This window comes from Peromyscus eremicus, chromosome 15 (assembly GCF_949786415.1).
Source record: "Peromyscus eremicus chromosome 15, PerEre_H2_v1, whole genome shotgun sequence".
Lineage (NCBI taxonomy): Eukaryota > Metazoa > Chordata > Mammalia > Rodentia > Cricetidae > Peromyscus > Peromyscus eremicus.
The window spans coordinates 15,115,097-15,131,669 of record NC_081431.1 but is presented as its reverse complement, the minus strand read 5'-3'; the positions used below and the strand labels follow the sequence as shown (position 1 = coordinate 15,131,669).

Sequence of the window (16,573 nt, the reverse complement as noted above, 5' to 3'; positions counted from 1 at the left end):
GTCAGTGTGTGACACGGCTGAGGTTCAGACTCGCCACCATTGCTTGAGGGTAAACTAGTGTTTACTGTGTCGTCCGTGTTCATAGTGGCTTACATTCCCAGCACAGACCATGAGCTTACCAGGGTTCAGGGCTCCACAGGATGTCCCTGTGTTCACTGCCAGAACAGAGGCTGACACCACACTGAGGGTTTGGAGAAGGTGGGTTCCCTTGGCATTCCGGTGCCGCTGGAACATGACTGATGGAGAGGCTCGGGCTGTACCGTTTGGAAGGGAAGAAAGAAGTGTTGGTGCTGAGGTCATTAGCATTCTGGGGCTGGAGTAGCTGCAAGTCCGGGCTTACTTGTCAGCTTACGGGCTGTTCGGCTTTTTTTCTTTTCTGGTTTTAAACAGAGGAGGTGGAAAAGATGAGTAAGAAAATGGAAGAAGTGAAAGCTGCCAACGTTCGAGTTGTGTGTGAGGACTTCCTCCAGGACGTGTCTGCCTCCACTAAGAGCCTCCCAGAGCTGCTCTCAACCCACAGCTTGTCCCCTTGGGGGGCTGAGGTAAAGGCAGAGCCTGTTGAAGTGGCGGCCCCCAAGGGGAAGTCAGCTGCACCCTCCAAGAAGAGCAAGGGCCCTGTCAAGGAGGAAGGTGAGGCCCAGCTGCGCGATCTGTGACCTCACCTCTGTGTGCTTCTGTGGCCCGGAAGCTCTCTGAGCGGTATCCTCAGTTCAGTGTTAGTGGGCACAGGGCAGCAGGCCATTGGGCGAGCGGTATCCTCAGTTCAGTGTTAGTGGGCGCAGGGCAGCAGGCCCATGGGCGAGCGGTGTCCTCAGTTCAGTGTTAGTGGGCACAGGGCAGCAGGCCCATGGGCGAGCAGTATCCTCAGTTCAGTGTTAGTGGGCGCAGGGCAGCAGGCCCATGGGTGAGCGGTGTCCTCAGTTCAGTGTTAGTGGGCGCAGGGCAGCAGGCCCATGGGCGAGCGGTGTCCTCAGTTCAGTGTTAGTGGGCACAGGGCAGCAGGCCCATGGGCGAGCGGTGTCCTCAGTTCAGTGTTAGTGGGCACAGGGCAGCAGGCCATTGGGCGAGCGGTGTCCTCAGTTCAGTGTTAGTGGGCGCAGGGCAGCAGGCCCATGGGCGAGCGGTGTCCTCAGTTCAGTGTTAGTGGGCACAGGGCAGCAGGCCCATGGGCGAGCGGTGTCCTCAGTTCAGTGTTAGTGGGCGCAGGGCAGCAGGCCCATGGGCGGGCGGTGTCCTCAGTTCAGTGTTAGTGGGCACAGGGCAGTATCCTCAGTTCAGTGTAAGTGGGCACAGGGCAGCAGGCCCCATGATACGTGCCCCTGGAAACTTCTGCATTTGTTGTCTTAGTTAGATCTTTATGTTCCTCTGTCCCCTCCCAAGGTGTCAGCAAGTCTGAAAAAAGGATGAAATTAACTCTGAAGGGAGGAGCAGCCGTTGATCCTGACTCGGGTAAGTGATGAGGAGCCACCCACAGGCCCTGGGTGACTAGGAGATGTCTGCAGTTCAGAGAGTAGCCAGAGGGGAGCAGGCATCCTTTGCCTGCCTGCCAATCCTGACCTAATCCCATGTGGGTCAGTGGGGGGACCTCTAAAGGTAGTGGTGTAACACGCAGCTAACTGGGGACTCGTAGGCCCACAGACCCTGTGTTGCACCCTAACCCTTGAAGGGAGTGAACTCTAAGAGGTTTGCCTCTGGGGCAGGTCTGGAACACTCTGCACACGTCCTGGAGAAAGGCGGGAAGGTGTTCAGTGCCACGCTTGGCCTGGTGGACATTGTGAAAGGGACCAACTCCTATTACAAGCTGCAACTTCTGGAGGATGACAAGGAGAGCAGGTGAGCGGGGACAAATTCCCTCCAGGTTAGTGTGTGCTGCCCACCGTGGGAAGTCAGGGTGCTCAGGGCCTGGAGGAGAACTCGTCACGAAAAGCCTCATTCATGATTTATTGTTGTGCACATATTAAAATTAAAATTTATTCTTTCTGTTCATGTATTTTTTGAATCAGGGTTTCTCTGTGTAGCCCTGGCTGTCCTGGAACTTGCTTTGTAGACCAAACTGGCCTCACATTCTTGAGATCCACCTACTTCTGCCTCCCAAGTGCTGGGATTAAAGATGTGTGTGCCACCACCACTTGGCTTTAAATTATTCTTTAATGCTATCCCACACTAGCTAGAACGTTACTAGAACGAAGGTGATTATTCTGGTGTGTTAAGTTCTCTTGGTTGTAATGCACTTGCCTAGTGTGTTCTAGGCCCTGGGTTCCATCTGCAGCATCACTCAGTCAACAAATGAGTGGGAGAGAGAGTTGTGTTGTTTTGTTTTTTTTATGTACAGTGGGGTTTTCCTGTGTGTGTGTGTGTGTGTGTGTGTGTGTGTGTGTGTGAGAGAGAGAGAGAGAGAGAGAGAGAGAGAGAGAGAGAGAGAGAGAGAGAGAGAGAGAAGATGCCAGATCCCCTGGAACTGGAGTTATAGACAGTTGTGAACTGTGAACTCCCACATGGGTGCTGGGGATTGAACCTTTGGAAGACCAGCCAGTGCTCTTATCTGCTGAGCCATCTCTCCAGCCCCAAGAGTGCTTTTAAAACTGCCCCTTAGGAGGGCAGTGGTGGCACATGCCTTTAATCCCAGCACTCGGGAGACACAGGCAAGTGGATCTCTGAGTTTGAGGCCAGCCTGGTCTACAAAGTGAGTTCTGTGACAGCCAGGGCTACACAGAGGGGAAAAGAAACCAACTGTCCCTTACTGAGGAGACCCTGGACAGAACAGAAGCTCATCCTGGGTCTCTGCCTCCGTCCTGCCCTCTTACAGGTACTGGATCTTCCGGTCCTGGGGCCGAGTAGGCACAGTCATTGGCAGCAACAAACTTGAGCAGATGCCATCTAAAGAGGATGCTGTTGAGCACTTCCTGAAATTGTATGAAGAGAAGACTGGAAATGCCTGGCACTCTACAAACTTCACAAAGTATCCCAAGAAGTTCTACCCTCTGGAGATTGACTACGGCCAGGTAATCTTACCGAGTTCTTCTAGCGTCTGTTCCTAGTACAGAAGAGCCCCTAACTCCACGGTGTGGCTCCGATGGTGTCACTGGTGATAAGAGTTAATGACAGCAGTGTGACAAGTTCTTCCCCCACATAGAAGAAAGCTCTCTGGCTCATTCCATGAGGCCAGTGTTACCCAAGAAGAAAACTGTTGAATACCATCCCTGTAATGCAAAATCCTCAACTAGCAAATCACATAGTATGTGAGAATGTACACCAAGCTTGAGTGCAACAAAAACCCAGAGTGTGAGGTTGGTTGACATTTCAATGCGCCCTGTGAATGAAGAGCAGAAGTCACGTGACCATCTCAGTAGCTAAAAGAAAAAAATTTTCTTTAGCTCTGTGCCCTAAAGCATCAAATGAGACTTAGATAAGAACAGGGTGGGGGAGCTCAGGCTGGGTTTGAACTCACCCTCCCACTTAGCCTCCTGGGTGCCAGGATTACAGGTTTGTGCAGTAGAGACTCAGACATGGAGGAAGAGAAGTTTCTGAAGTTGCTCTGGGGCCTCTTCATTGTAATGCTTAGCTTCTGGAAGACTTTACTGGAATCCCTGTGTCAACTGTAGGCGTGAAATGATCCAGCGTCAGGAAAATTGGACAACTTATGTATCCTGCCTGGGGATAGATTTAGTCCCAGTGTTATCCATATCTACTCTGAAACTCTTCCTGTGTGGTACCAGACAGTGTTCAGTTCCTCTGAGGTGATATTTTTGTGACTGGATGTTACGTTTGGTTGAGTCAGGGACCTGCTGTTTAGCGAGTCAAACTGGCGGTCACCTGGCTTCAGCACCGGAAATGCTGGGGTTGCGGCACGTGCACCATACTCGGTAACACGTCGTTCTTCAGGCCACATAGACTCTTGCAATGTTAGTACTCTTGTCAGGGGCTTGTACATGTTGGTTTTATAAAAGAGATTTACAAATGGTGCAGATTTTGATTCCAAGCTTTCGGGGTCTAGCATGCCACAGAGGAGAAATTCTTCCTGTTGTAGAGTGGTGTGTGTGCGCTCTGCATTAAAAATAGAATTTAGAGGAGGCTGGAGAGATGGCTTAGTGGTTAAGAGCACAGGCTGCTCCTCCAGAGGACCAGGTTCAAGTACCAGCACCCACATGGCAGCTCACAACTGTCTGTAACTCCAGTTCTAGGTGACTGACACCCTCACACAGACAAACATGAAGGCAAAACACCAATGCACATAAAATAAAAGTGAATTATTTTTAAAAAATAGAATTTAGAGGCCAGTGTGGTGGCTCACACCTTTGATTCCAGTGTGCAGAGAGCAGAGTAGGTGGATCTCTATGAGCTTGAAGTTACTCTGGTCTTCATCATCAAATGTTCCAGGACAGCCAGGGTTACCTAGTAAGACCCTGGGGGGGGGGGGGGTTCATTTGCTTTTTTTGTTTTTTGGGTTTTGTTTTTTTTTTTTTTTTTTTTTTTTTTGGGTTTTGTTTGTTTGTTTGTTTTGGTTTTTTTTTTTTTTTTTTTTTTTTTTTTTGGTTTTTTGTGTTTTTCGAGACAGGGTTTATCTGTGTAGCTTTGCGCCTTTCCTGGAACTCACTTGGTAGCCCAGGCTGGCCTCGAACTCACAGAGGTACTCCTGGCTCTGCCTCCCAAGTGCTGGGATTAAAGGTGTGCGCCACCATTGCCCAGCTGTTCGTTTGCTTTTTAAGTAGAATTTAGCTCTTACATAATGCTGAGGCTGAAACCTTGAGACCTTGGACTTTAGGTGGACAGGCTTGGTCTGGCTTAGTAGTTCCCTCCACTGAATTAAATATCTTCAGTATTTCAGAATTTTTGAGACAGACACAGACAACAGACTACCCAGGATTAGCCACAGTAAAGTTGTGGTGTGTGTCTGCATCTGGCTACTTTGACCTTTGGTGTCATTTTCCTACTGTAATGGTGGAATCCTGCCTTACATACCATGTGGTACACACCCATCTCCTCCCTCGTGGCCCAGGATCACCACACACTATAGGTCCAGACACCACTTCCCATGGGAGCACAATGTGAGACAGATAAGTAGTTTAGCATTTTAAAAGCAGAAACCATTAAGCTCACCTTAATAATTTAACCCAGCATTATGCAAAATGGTCTCACTATAATGTGATTGACACCAACAGAACCATGAGCATTTCCTGTTTGTACTATGACATGTGGTGTGTTGCTCACATAGCACTTGGCTTAATTTAGAGTGGCACATTTCAAAACCTCAGGGCTTGTCTTGTAGCCAGCAGCTGCCGTAGTAAACTAACTGTGACTGAAGGTACTGTTTCCTTTTGGAACGCTGGGGGTTGTATTGCTTGCTTAGTTTTGTAGTCGGTTTTTGTTTGGGGTTTGTATTTGTTTTTCAGGTTGGTTTCATTAGTTTTTCATTGGACTCAGGTAATGAGGCTTGGCGCGCGATGGGCACTTTACTAACCCTCTTGAGTGTTGGTTTTAACATTCAGCTAATGCATCTTTTAATTCAGCAAGACCCTGAATTCACTATGTAGAGCAGGCTAGCTTTAAACTCACAGGCAGAGATCTGCCTGCCTCTAGTGCTAGGATTAAAGACATGTACTGGGCTGGAGAGATGACTCAGCCGTTAAAGGCTAGGCTCACAACCAAAAATATAAAGACGTGTACCATCTTGCGCAATTAAAACATCATTTCTTCAGACTGTTTAGAACTCCATCTTGGGCTGAGCTAGAAATTGTAGCTGATCAAAACAAAGCAACTCCCTCCCCCTGGCTAGACATTGAGATCTTTTCGGGGACCTGCTGTGGTGATTCAGGTAGGCATACAGATGTTTGAGTGCCTCTCAGAGGGTCGCCTCCAAGAGGTCGAGTCCCTGGGTCATAAATAATGTGCTTAGTACGTCTTTTTTTTTTTTTTTTTAAGATTTATTTATTACGTATACAGCATATATGACTGCAGGCCAGAAGAGGGCACCAGATCTCATTACAGATGGTTGTGAGCCACCATGTGGGTGCTGGGAATTGAACTCAGGACCTCTGGAAGAGCAGTCAGTGCTCTTAACCTCTGAGCCATCTCTCCAGCCCTTTTTAAAACCTGTAGACAGTTTGCACTCCGGTGAGGTCATCCCTGCGGCATAGAAAAGCACCTCTAGAGTTCTGTGTGCGGAGTAGGTCCTTTGGGAAACAACAGCAGCACCTGGGAGCCCTGGTGGCACATTGACTGCAGCTTAGCCAGGGAGAATCCAGACCCACGACTCAGCTCATTGCCATCGCAGATACCGTCCCATACACCGCATCACATGACGGGCCAGCACAGCTCCTGCCTGCTCAGGACTTAGGGAGGAAAGCCAGAGGCGGCGATCACAGAGCACTTGGTCTGACCTAGCCCACTTCTCCAGGAGGCAGGAGTAAAATCTCAGGTGCTCCTACTTCATTAGGCAGTGCCGTCTCAGAGAACAGAGGAGGGAGGCCGAGGAGGGACAGCAGTTGCTAAGAGGTGCCACATCTCTGTCAAGCTGGCTGACAGAAAATGAGACTGAGGAGAGAGATTGTAGGGAAAACCATGTAGACAGGGTCCTGCAGCTGGCCCTGGGTAGCAGGAACAGGGAAAGGGAAGACTTGGTCTGCCAGCAGGTTCCTGCCCATTGATCCGACCTTTATTTTCATAGCAGCCATCCCTTCTAAGGTAGGCATGGATGTGCATGGGCAGCTTCTTCTACAGGGTACTAGCATACCCAGAGAGGGGCAGAAATAGGAATCTGAAGCAGTCTGGGGCTTGGGAATGCAGGGGAATTATTTTGCCGGTGCAGAACTCCTCTTGGCCACCATTGTCTGGAGAGTTTTGGTGAACATTTGGCTTTTGCTCGCAAGTGTCCTGCATCCTAGTTACCCATAGGTAAACCCTGATAACACTACCCTTTGTCCTCTTCCGGGTTCCCTGCCATCCTGAAGGATGAAGAGGCGGTAAAGAAGCTGACGGTAAAGCCTGGCACTAAGTCGAAGCTCCCAAAGCCAGTGCAGGAGCTCGTGGGGATGATCTTCGACGTGGAGAGCATGAAGAAAGCCTTGGTGGAGTACGAGGTGGGTGCCGCAGCTGGGTCTGCTCATTTGCTGAGCATGGTGGTGGGTGCTGAGTCTGGCGAGTTCTCCGCTATTATTTTTCCTCTCTTAAAAAGAAGGAAAAAAAGTGGTGCACATCCTCATCCCTGCTCCTGCTTGCCAAGCATCTCTGTGCTGTGGAACATTAGTGTACCGCAGAGGGCTGGCCCTGGGCCCTGGGCCTCGGGCCTCCTGGGCCTTTCCCAATTTGTTTCTGTATTAGGGTGAGTAGGTCTGGTTCTTTGGGGCTCAAACATACCAGCTAGCTGATGTCAGTGGAAGTCCAGGACTTCATTCACTTGTAGAAAAAGAAAACTGGACTGGAGAGAGATTGCTTAGTAGATAAGAGCACTTGCTGCTCTACCAGAGGACCTGGGGTCAATTTCCAGCACCTACATGGCGGCCCACAACCCTCTGTAACTCCAGTATAAGGGAATCTGGACCTGTCTTTTGGCCTCCACAGGCACTAGGTACCCAAGTGGTACACAGGCATGCATGTAAACAAAACAGTCATAGATAGAAAATAATTTTTAAAAATTTTAAACTATAAGAAAAATGTGACCACCACTGACTTGAGCCATGCTCCGGTCAATCGGTCAAACTCAATCAACTCTTTCTTAAAAGTTGGAGTTAGACATAGCTGTGGTAGGGTGCTGGCCTCACATGCATGAGGCAGAAAGAGAAAGGAGAGGCTGGAGGGGAGATAAGGGCGGTTGAGACCGTAGTGCTTCCGGTTGGGCCTGCATGGCAAGGACCACGGGCTAAGTCAGGCATCTCACCTCCAGTCTCCCCAGCAGTTGAGGCAGGAGGAGACCTCTGTGCTTGGCCAGCCGTGAGTCCAGAAGCTGTGGGCTGCGTGCAGATCAAGTGGCTCTGGTGGATGTGTCCAGTACCACGGTCTCACAGCGAAGAGTGTAGGATCTTGTGGCACACGGGTGTCTCACCTCAAGCACTTAGTGAACAGCACAGGCCGGTTCACTCAGGAGGGAGTAGGTGTCCCTTGAAACAGTTAATCTGGTTTTTGAGTGGGGAACTGTCTGCTTTTCATCACTATAACAAGATGACCATACCTCGGCCTTCTCAGCTCAAGATCCTGATTCACAGTGGTTAGTCGTAGTGTTGTTGAGAACAAATGTGTAGCCTTTTGGGGTGGCTGATTTGTAAAGGAAGTGTTGAATCAGGTATGTGTTCTTGAAAAATAATGCTTACCACTTGGAAATTGGAGGCTCTTGTTTCTGAACTGGATGGCAGCAAGGGTGCCCTGCCTTCCTCTGGAGTCCTGGGCAGTGCAGCCTGCAGTGGGAGGCTTCATCCATCACACTGGTCCTGTGGGATTGGTAGGAATTACATTGCCTCTTCCTTCAGAACTGCTGAGCTGTACGCATTGGGCTGCTGTTACACGGCGTACAGGGTGGGGTAACTTCTATGCAGGTGGTCCGCTGATCTCTGAGGGGACTGTGTCCTGTCACCGCTCTACAGAATGCCCAGCTTTTACTTCCCCTGTCTCCCCAGATTGACCTTCAGAAGATGCCCTTGGGGAAGCTGAGCAGAAGGCAGATCCAGGCTGCCTACTCCATCCTCAGTGAGGTCCAGCAGGTAAACAAGCACCTCAGGTTCCAGCCAGGCCAACTTCTCTTGTAGTGAGCGGCAGTAGCCACATCTATTGTGTGATAATGGTGACAGCAGTGACAGGGGTTTGTGTGGATTTGATTGTTGGTTGGTTGGTTGTTTTCCATCAGTTCAGTAAATGTTACAGTGGGTTCACAGCCCAAGGGCTTTCTAGTGACATCCTCCAGAGACCAGAAGGCTCTGCTTGTATTTGAGGGTGGGATGCAGCCTCTTGTGAGAAGAAAAGGAAGCACCCAGCAAAGTAGACTTCCTGCTGCTGGAACACTAAGCCTGGAGTGAGCTATAGAATCCAGGTGCCTCTGAGCAGTGACCTTGTGTCCCTACCTCCACTGACATTGTTTGGGCTTCCCAGTTCAAGCTCTTTTTAACTCATACTCCCCAACATTATGAAGTTTTCTTTTTGTTTCTTTGAGACAGGGTCTTTCTCTGTGACCCTTGATGGCCTGAAACTGTGTAGACCTGGCTGGCCTCGAACTCAGATCCACCTGCCTTTGAGTGCTGAGATTAGAGATGTGTGCCACCAGGCCCAGCTGAGTAGTTTTCAAACGTAAAAACCATGAGCCCAGCACATAGAGTTTGCAAAGGCACTTTGTGTGGCATGTATGGTAACGTAGTTCTTGGTGTGGTTAAGCTGTGCTGTTACGTTCCAGGACCACGGTCCTGCCCTGCTCATCCAGTGAGAAGGAGCTGTAATGACGATTTCCCTGCTTGTGCACACAGCAGTCGATTTAATCCTGTGTTCCTCCTGTCCCCTTCCAGGCCGTGTCCCAAGGCAGCAGTGACTCCCAGATCCTGGATCTCTCTAATCGCTTCTACACCCTGATCCCCCATGACTTCGGAATGAAGAAGCCTCCACTCCTGAACAACGCAGACAGTGTGCAGGTAGTGGCCCTGGGCTGGCCAGGGCTAGTCTTCCTCCTGGGGATGCCCTCCTTACTGTGTTCTTTCAGAGCAGGATCTACGGTTTCTTCCCTTTGCTTTTCCAAGTAAGTCTAGGAAATTGTCACTAGCCAAGAAGACCCTTTCTCTGTCCCCACATAAAGGCCCCCACGAGTCCCTGACTGAGATCAGTATGTGACATCTGCCCCTCACTTCCCCAGGCATCAGAGCCTCATCAGCATGTTAGGAAATGCCTGTGACTGTCAACCGTTGAGTGAGGTGGTGGCAGGCTCTGGCCAACCAAGAGATTCCCCCCCGCCCCCCCCCCCCATGTGGGAGGTCATCTACATTCTGACTTCTGTCAAGGCTTGATAGTTGGTCTCCTTCCCTGTGGACTTAACTCCCAGGTCTTTATTTTGTCCCCAGGCCAAGGTGGAGATGCTGGACAACCTCCTGGACATCGAGGTGGCCTATAGTCTGCTTAGGGGTGGGTCTGATGACAGCAGTAAGGACCCCATTGATGTCAACTATGAGAAACTCAAAACCGACATTAAGGTGAGAGGCCTGCCCCTTCCCAGGTAATCAGTAGTTACTCTTTCCAGGTAATCACCCAAGAGCAGTGGTCTCCAGCCTGCATTGGCACTCGGGCCATCCTAACTGCTCCTTAAATGTGCAGCCAGGCCTTGAACCTGCCCTCTCACAAATCCAGATGGTGATGATGGTCCTTGAGACCTCCTGCAAGGGGTCTTCTGCGCTAGCTAGTGCTTCAGATTGGTGTGGAGACTAGATTTTGAGGGTCCTGCCAAAAGTTCCTTTTCTTCTATTTTGGGTACAAGCAGTCCATTGAACTCGGGTGTGTTGAAGGCCCAGGCATGTGGAATTACCCTGCCTGGGCTCTGTTCCTCTGCTCCCAGCCTGACGTGCCTCCTTCTGCCTGTGACAGGATTAGAGTATGCAAGAGTCTAATGAGCCAGCACCTGTTTCTGCCAGGCAGTGTGGACCCATCGGTCCAAGTAGTACTGAGGCTTGGAGTCTGGACCAGGTGTTTCCAGATTCTTGGCCTCTTAGTCAAAGGATAAAAAGGCTCACAGGATTACAAAAGTAGCGTAGGTTGGGTGATCCTCTATTTTGATTGACAGACTTGATATGTATGCCTTTTGCCTCCTGTGCATGTTCTTCCCATAATGCCTCTGGTTTTAATAATGGGGTACCCAATTTTATATAGGCATAAAATGGTAGAGAGAAGATTTGTCCTAGTCAGGGTTACTTACTGTTGCTGTGATGAAACACCATGACGAAAGCAACTTGGGAAAGAAAAGGGGGTGCTTACACTTGCACATCAGAGTTCATCATCAAAGGAAGTCAGGACAGGAACCTGGAGGCAGGAGCTGCTGCAGAGGCCCTGGAGGGATGCTGCTGACTGGCTTGCTCTAATTAAGAAAATGCCTAACAGGCTTGCCTACAGCCCAATCTAATGAAGGCATTTTCTCAAGTGAGGCTCCCTCCAGTGTCTCTAGCTTGTGTCAAGTTGACATAAAACTAGCTAGCACAAGATTTCTGCAGAAGTTAACTTAAAGGTTGTTGTGTTTACACCTAAGACCAACTGAAGCATGATCAGCCTTCCTGCTCATACCCAGACATAGCTAGAATATAATGAATAGAATCTATCTAAATTTGGTGGTTATTAAGAGGAGAAACTCACTCCGTTGTTTGGAGGTTGGTGTGCTGGCTCCGTGTAGATGGAGGAGTGCTGAGTTTGAGGCGTGTTAAACGGGAGGAGAGTGTGCACAGAATGAAAGTAAGGATCTCAGGCTAACAACGCAGCGTTAGAGGAAGGGTGCCTGCATAGCCCAGACCAAGTGGAGTCCCAGGGAGCTCAGCTGTTCCCTATGCCTCCCGCCTCACAAGCAGGATTCGTGCCAAGTGTACATTCAATGGGAAAGCTATAGTATAGGTTCTTGGTAAAGCAGCAGCAAAGACAACTAGAATTCCTAGGTTTTCCAAACTTAGAATAAGAAAACATAAAGACCATCCATAGCCTCCTGCATAAGCTCAGTTTGTTTAGTGTGAATTTCATTGATGTCACATAATTGGACGTGTGCTGAGCCAACCATGGAAGAGAGAGACTGTCCTCAGAGCCCTGCAGTGGGGCTGAGGGACAATGCAGTGAGAGACTGTCCTCAGAGCCCTGCAGTGGGGCTGAGGGACAATGCAGTGAGAGACTGTCCTCAGAGCCCTGCAGTGGGGCTGAGGGACAGTGCAGTGAGACTCTGTCCTCAGAGCCCTGCAGTGGGCTGAGGGACAGTGCAGTGAGACTCTGTCCTCAGAGCCCTGCAGTGGGCCTGAGGGACAGTGCAGTGAGACTCTGTCCTCAGAGCCCTGCAGTGGGCCTGAGGGACAGTGCAGTGAGACTCTGTCCTCAGAGCCCTGCAGTGGGCCTGAAGGGACAGTGCAGTCGTAGTGCACTTGCTGGGCGTGTGCAAGGCCCTTTTGTCCATCCTTAGGACTGGGGGAGGGACAAGGAATGATGTCACCTTGTGTTCCACAGTGAGCTGAGTTCCTGGTCCAGAGTAATTTCCTTGTTCCACCTCACTAATCTTACGCTCTAGTGTGTAGACGAGAACTCTTAACTCCTTCTCTGGCAGTCCAAGTGGATGAAGGAGTGATGTTTGGGCACATGGAACCCTGGCCTAGGCCGTAGGTGTCACTCTTGGGTAGCATGGACTGTTCCGGCATCCTCTAGTCTTGTATATCAATATTCTTCATAGGGCTCTCTGGGGGTCTCCCTCCTCTGATTCCAGATGCCTATTTTCCAGGTGGTTGACAGAGATTCTGAGGAAGCTGAGGTCATCAGGAAGTATGTTAAGAACACTCATGCGACCACACACAATGCCTATGACCTGGAAGTGATAGATGTAAGAATCCTTCTCTCCCCCTTTCTGTCCTGCCAGGTCTCCCTGTGCCCTACTTTCCTGGGCCTGGCTCAGAAAGAGTGGGCTGTTGTGCTCTGCTTTGCGTTTTTGGTTTTGGTTCGGGGGGGGGGGGGGGGGGGGGGGTGTGTGGTTTTTTTTGTTTGTTTGTTTGTTTGTTTGAGACAGGGTTGTCTGGCTGTCCTGAAGCTCACTATTAGACCAGGCTGGCTTTGAATTTTTAGAGATCCACCGGCCTCTGCCTGTGCCTCCTGAGTTCTGGAGTAAAGGCGTGCGCCACCACAGCCATCCCTACTTTGTTTTAAGTAAGCAGAAGTGACTTGTTTGTTGAGCTAGAGAATTAGCGGTATTGTGCAATTGGCTGTGCCCTTTAACGGTGTATTTAAAGTGCCCCAGATTTGGGTAGGATAAGAAAATATAGTTACCAGAAGCTCATGATAAAGTTCCTCAGGCCAGATGTAGTACACATCTCTAATCCCATCACTTGGGAGGCTGAGGCCGGAGACTCAAAGGGCCAGGGCCAACCTGGGCTGCATAGTCAGTTCCAGGTAAGCCTGGGCTACATAGACTAGTCTCAAAGCAAAAGTTCCTTAGGTGCATATTAGGGCCAGTGTTTTTGATGGCTTGTCCCTGTTGAGTGGAGCCTTGGGACGTGTGCATTGGCTCATCCCATCCTAGCCTGTGAATAATGCCACAAAGCTGAAGTTTTCTAGTCTTGGGACAGGTAGTCAGTATCAGTCCATTCATCTCTTCGGTTAACCGGAGTAACAGTATTTCTGCCTCCCTTTTGCTGCTGTCTGCCCAGATCTTTAAGATAGAGCGAGAGGGAGAGAACCAGCGCTACAAGCCCTTCAAGCAGCTTCACAATCGGAGGTTGCTGTGGCACGGGTCCAGGACCACCAACTTCGCTGGCATCTTGTCGCAGGGTCTGCGGATAGCCCCGCCTGAAGCACCTGTGGTAGGTGGCTGACCTCGGGTATGGGGACTTATGAAGTACTTGTTGCTGCAGTAATTTCCTCCTTAAAGAGCGCTGGGTGCTTTGAGGAGAGCCTCTAACCCTGCAGCTGCCCCGTCAGGAACACAGCTGTGGGGAGACCCTCTAACCCTGCAGCTGCCCCGTCAGGAACACAGCTGTGAGGAGACCCTCTAACCCTGCAGCTGCCCCGTCAGGAGTACAGCTGTGGGGAGACCCTCTAACCCTGCAGCTGCCCCGTCAGGAACACAGCTGTGAGGAGACCCTCTAACCCTGCAGCTGCCCCGTCAGGAGTACAGCTGTGGGGAGACCCTCTAACCCTGCAGCTGCCCCGTCAGGAATACAGCTGTGGGGAGACCCTCTAACCCTGCAGCTGCCCCGTCAGGAGTAGAGCTGTACATGTTTGAGACAGCTTCTGGAACAGAAGTGTCTAGACCAGGATGCTGATTGGACATGTTGACATGCAAAGAACAGGCTTTGGAGCCCAGGCGTGCAGCTCTGTGAGCTCCTGTATTTCCACCAATATCAGGACAAGGAGTAAGATACATCACCTGCTGGGTTATGGAAGGGAGCAGCTGGACAGCCCTTCTGGGATGGCCATCTCAGCCCCTTACCTACTGTTCCAAAGCCTCCCACTTCACTTACCCAGGGATTAGGAGTAGCCAGTGCTTGCTGGATGTAGCCAGTGCTTGCTGGCCTAGTCTAAGTAGTGATTATTAACTCATTAAATCTTCACATTACCCTCATGAGACTTCTTAGATAGGAGAAAATGGCGTCCTAAGCTGTTATGTGACTTCCCACAGTAGCTCGTGTAGGTCCACACTGGACTGCCTCACTGACTTACTCTGGGAAGGTTTTCAGTTGTCCCTCTTCCAACTCTCCAGACAGGCTACATGTTTGGAAAAGGGATCTACTTTGCCGACATGGTATCCAAAAGTGCGAACTACTGCCACACATCTCAGGGAGACCCGATTGGCTTAATCCTGTTGGGAGAAGTTGCCCTTGGAAACATGTGAGTATCCTGGCTCTGAGGCCAGGGTGGGTAGAGTGGACCAAAAGGATTCTCCTTGGCCGGTCGACAACCATGGAAATCTCCCACCAGTTAGTGGACTCGGAAGTCAGGGTTCTTGGCTTATAAGAACGGTAGACAGTGGATGGAGGGAGATCCAGAGGTGCTATGAAAACCCAGGGGAAGGAGTGTAGGAGGCCAGGGACCAGCAACATGAGTCCTTCAGTAGAACAGGGAAGCAGGGAGGCCATTCTTCAAAGAGAAGATGGAATTCCTCCAGCTTCATCCAGGCAACCTCCTGATCCTGTGAGCTGTGACCAGAAGCGAAGATGGTGAGCTGGTCATAGGGTAGACTGGACAGGAAGCCTCGAGCACCTGGCCGCAGCTCCAAACAGGCCCTTTCTTTGGAAATACCCCTAGCAGTGGCAGTTGTTACAGGTGCTCTCCTTAACACTCTGGGTTCTGAAGAGTCCAGGAGCTGGGGAGGGAGGTTCCAGTTAAGGGCAGAGTTCTGTGGGCGTGTAGTTGACCTGACAGTGAGGATGCTGGTGAATGTTGGTTTGGGAGCCTGTGACCAGGGGCTGGTCTGAGACTGTCCTCTTTTGAACAGGTACGAACTCAAGCATGCCTCACATATCAGCAAGTTACCCAAGGGCAAGCACAGTGTCAAAGGTACTGTCCCTCCAGCCTGACGTGCAGACGGTGTGGGGGGGGGAACCTTTCCTCCAAGGCTGGCCTCTTGGAGCGGGCTGCTGGAGGCTCATTTAAAACCAAAACTGTTTCGTTCCTGTGGCTGCAGCTAGTACCATAAATGCCATAGGAACTCTGGGACACCAGGAACCAAACCAGAGAGGGCCCTGGTGGCTTGACATCTTGAGCAGTTGTGTCAGGCCAGGAGGGACCTCTGGTGCACCTGGAACTGTTGAATGGGTAGCACATGATGACCAAGGCCTTGGGGTGTTCGCCAGTTACTACTCCATCTGGGCCTCTATGACTTCACTGGTTTAGACGGGTGCCTTGGAACATTTATAGCTTCATGTTTGCGTCCGAAGGATGTTTAAAGTGAACGCACACATCTTGCATAAATAGATGTCATGTAGCCAGACATTTTCACACGCCCCATTACACAGCCCCGTCACACCTAGCACTTGACCGTTCTACTTTACAGGTTTGGGCAAAACCACCCCTGACCCTTCGGCCAGCATCACCCTGGAGGGTGTAGAGGTTCCCCTGGGGACAGGGGTCCCATCAGGTGTTAACGACACCTGCCTGCTGTATAACGAGTATCCTTTCATGGCTGTGCTGTGTGTTCTGGAACTGTACCAGCAGGGGTGTGTGCTCGCACCGCCCGGGGCAGCTTATATGGGGATGGTGACAACTTTTTCCCCTGGGTGGTCTCCTGTGTGCACTTGAGGTCTGACTCCGTGCTGTATGGGTGAGCCTGGCTCCCTAGGCACCAGCCTCCCCCACTTTGAGGGATTCAGTGTGAAGAGGGTCACAGGATTCAATGGTTGGCTCCTTGACCGCGCCTCTCCCCAGGTACATTGTCTATGACATTGCTCAGGTGCATCTGAAATACCTGCTGAAACTGAAGTTCAATTTTAAGACGTCCCTGTGGTAAAGTGTGAGGGGTGTGCTGCACCCAGCACCCAGAGCCCGGTCCCCCTGGCACCTCTGCACCACAGACACCACAAAACCTCAGCCACACCGATGCCTAAGGGTGGCACCCTCACGAATCTCCTTAGGATTTAGAGATGGGTTAAAGGGCTGCGGGTTCAAGTCCCTTGTCCATGCTGACTCGGTGGGAGGGTTGCTGGGGTTTTAGCCTTCCGGGCACAGCCCTGATAGACACAGCTGAGGAGAAGCTGGGGAGAGGGTTTTGTTTTGTTTGCCTAGACTAGTCCTGAGGAAAAACACAAGCCACGTCACAGTCACAATGTCTGCCTTACTGGTTTCCCCAGGGAAGGAAAAATGTGCTTCCTCCTTTTTTTCAAAGGTTTGTCTTTGGTTTTGATTTTGGCAAAATGTTAAGCATTTATTTTAAGCTAAAAATAAAAGC

General features: G+C 50.6%; 1 protein-coding gene across 1 annotated transcript in view; it reads left to right on the top strand.

Moving 5' to 3' along the window:
* The window catches only part of Parp1 (poly(ADP-ribose) polymerase 1), a 36,358-nt gene extending 20,192 nt beyond the window's left edge, over positions 1 to 16,166 (top strand). The window contains exons 10-23 of the mRNA XM_059280464.1: positions 391 to 630; positions 1,381 to 1,449; positions 1,701 to 1,833; positions 2,807 to 3,002; positions 6,948 to 7,076; positions 8,607 to 8,690; positions 9,483 to 9,605; positions 10,029 to 10,157; positions 12,419 to 12,517; positions 13,338 to 13,490; positions 14,390 to 14,517; positions 15,125 to 15,186; positions 15,683 to 15,797; positions 16,054 to 16,166. Of these exons, the coding sequence (XP_059136447.1) occupies positions 391 to 630; positions 1,381 to 1,449; positions 1,701 to 1,833; positions 2,807 to 3,002; positions 6,948 to 7,076; positions 8,607 to 8,690; positions 9,483 to 9,605; positions 10,029 to 10,157; positions 12,419 to 12,517; positions 13,338 to 13,490; positions 14,390 to 14,517; positions 15,125 to 15,186; positions 15,683 to 15,797; positions 16,054 to 16,135 (1,742 nt within the window). The 3' untranslated portion in view covers positions 16,136 to 16,166. The remainder of the gene's footprint in view (positions 1 to 390; positions 631 to 1,380; positions 1,450 to 1,700; positions 1,834 to 2,806; positions 3,003 to 6,947; positions 7,077 to 8,606; positions 8,691 to 9,482; positions 9,606 to 10,028; positions 10,158 to 12,418; positions 12,518 to 13,337; positions 13,491 to 14,389; positions 14,518 to 15,124; positions 15,187 to 15,682; positions 15,798 to 16,053) is intronic.
* The last annotated feature ends 407 nt before the right edge of the window (positions 16,167 to 16,573 follow it).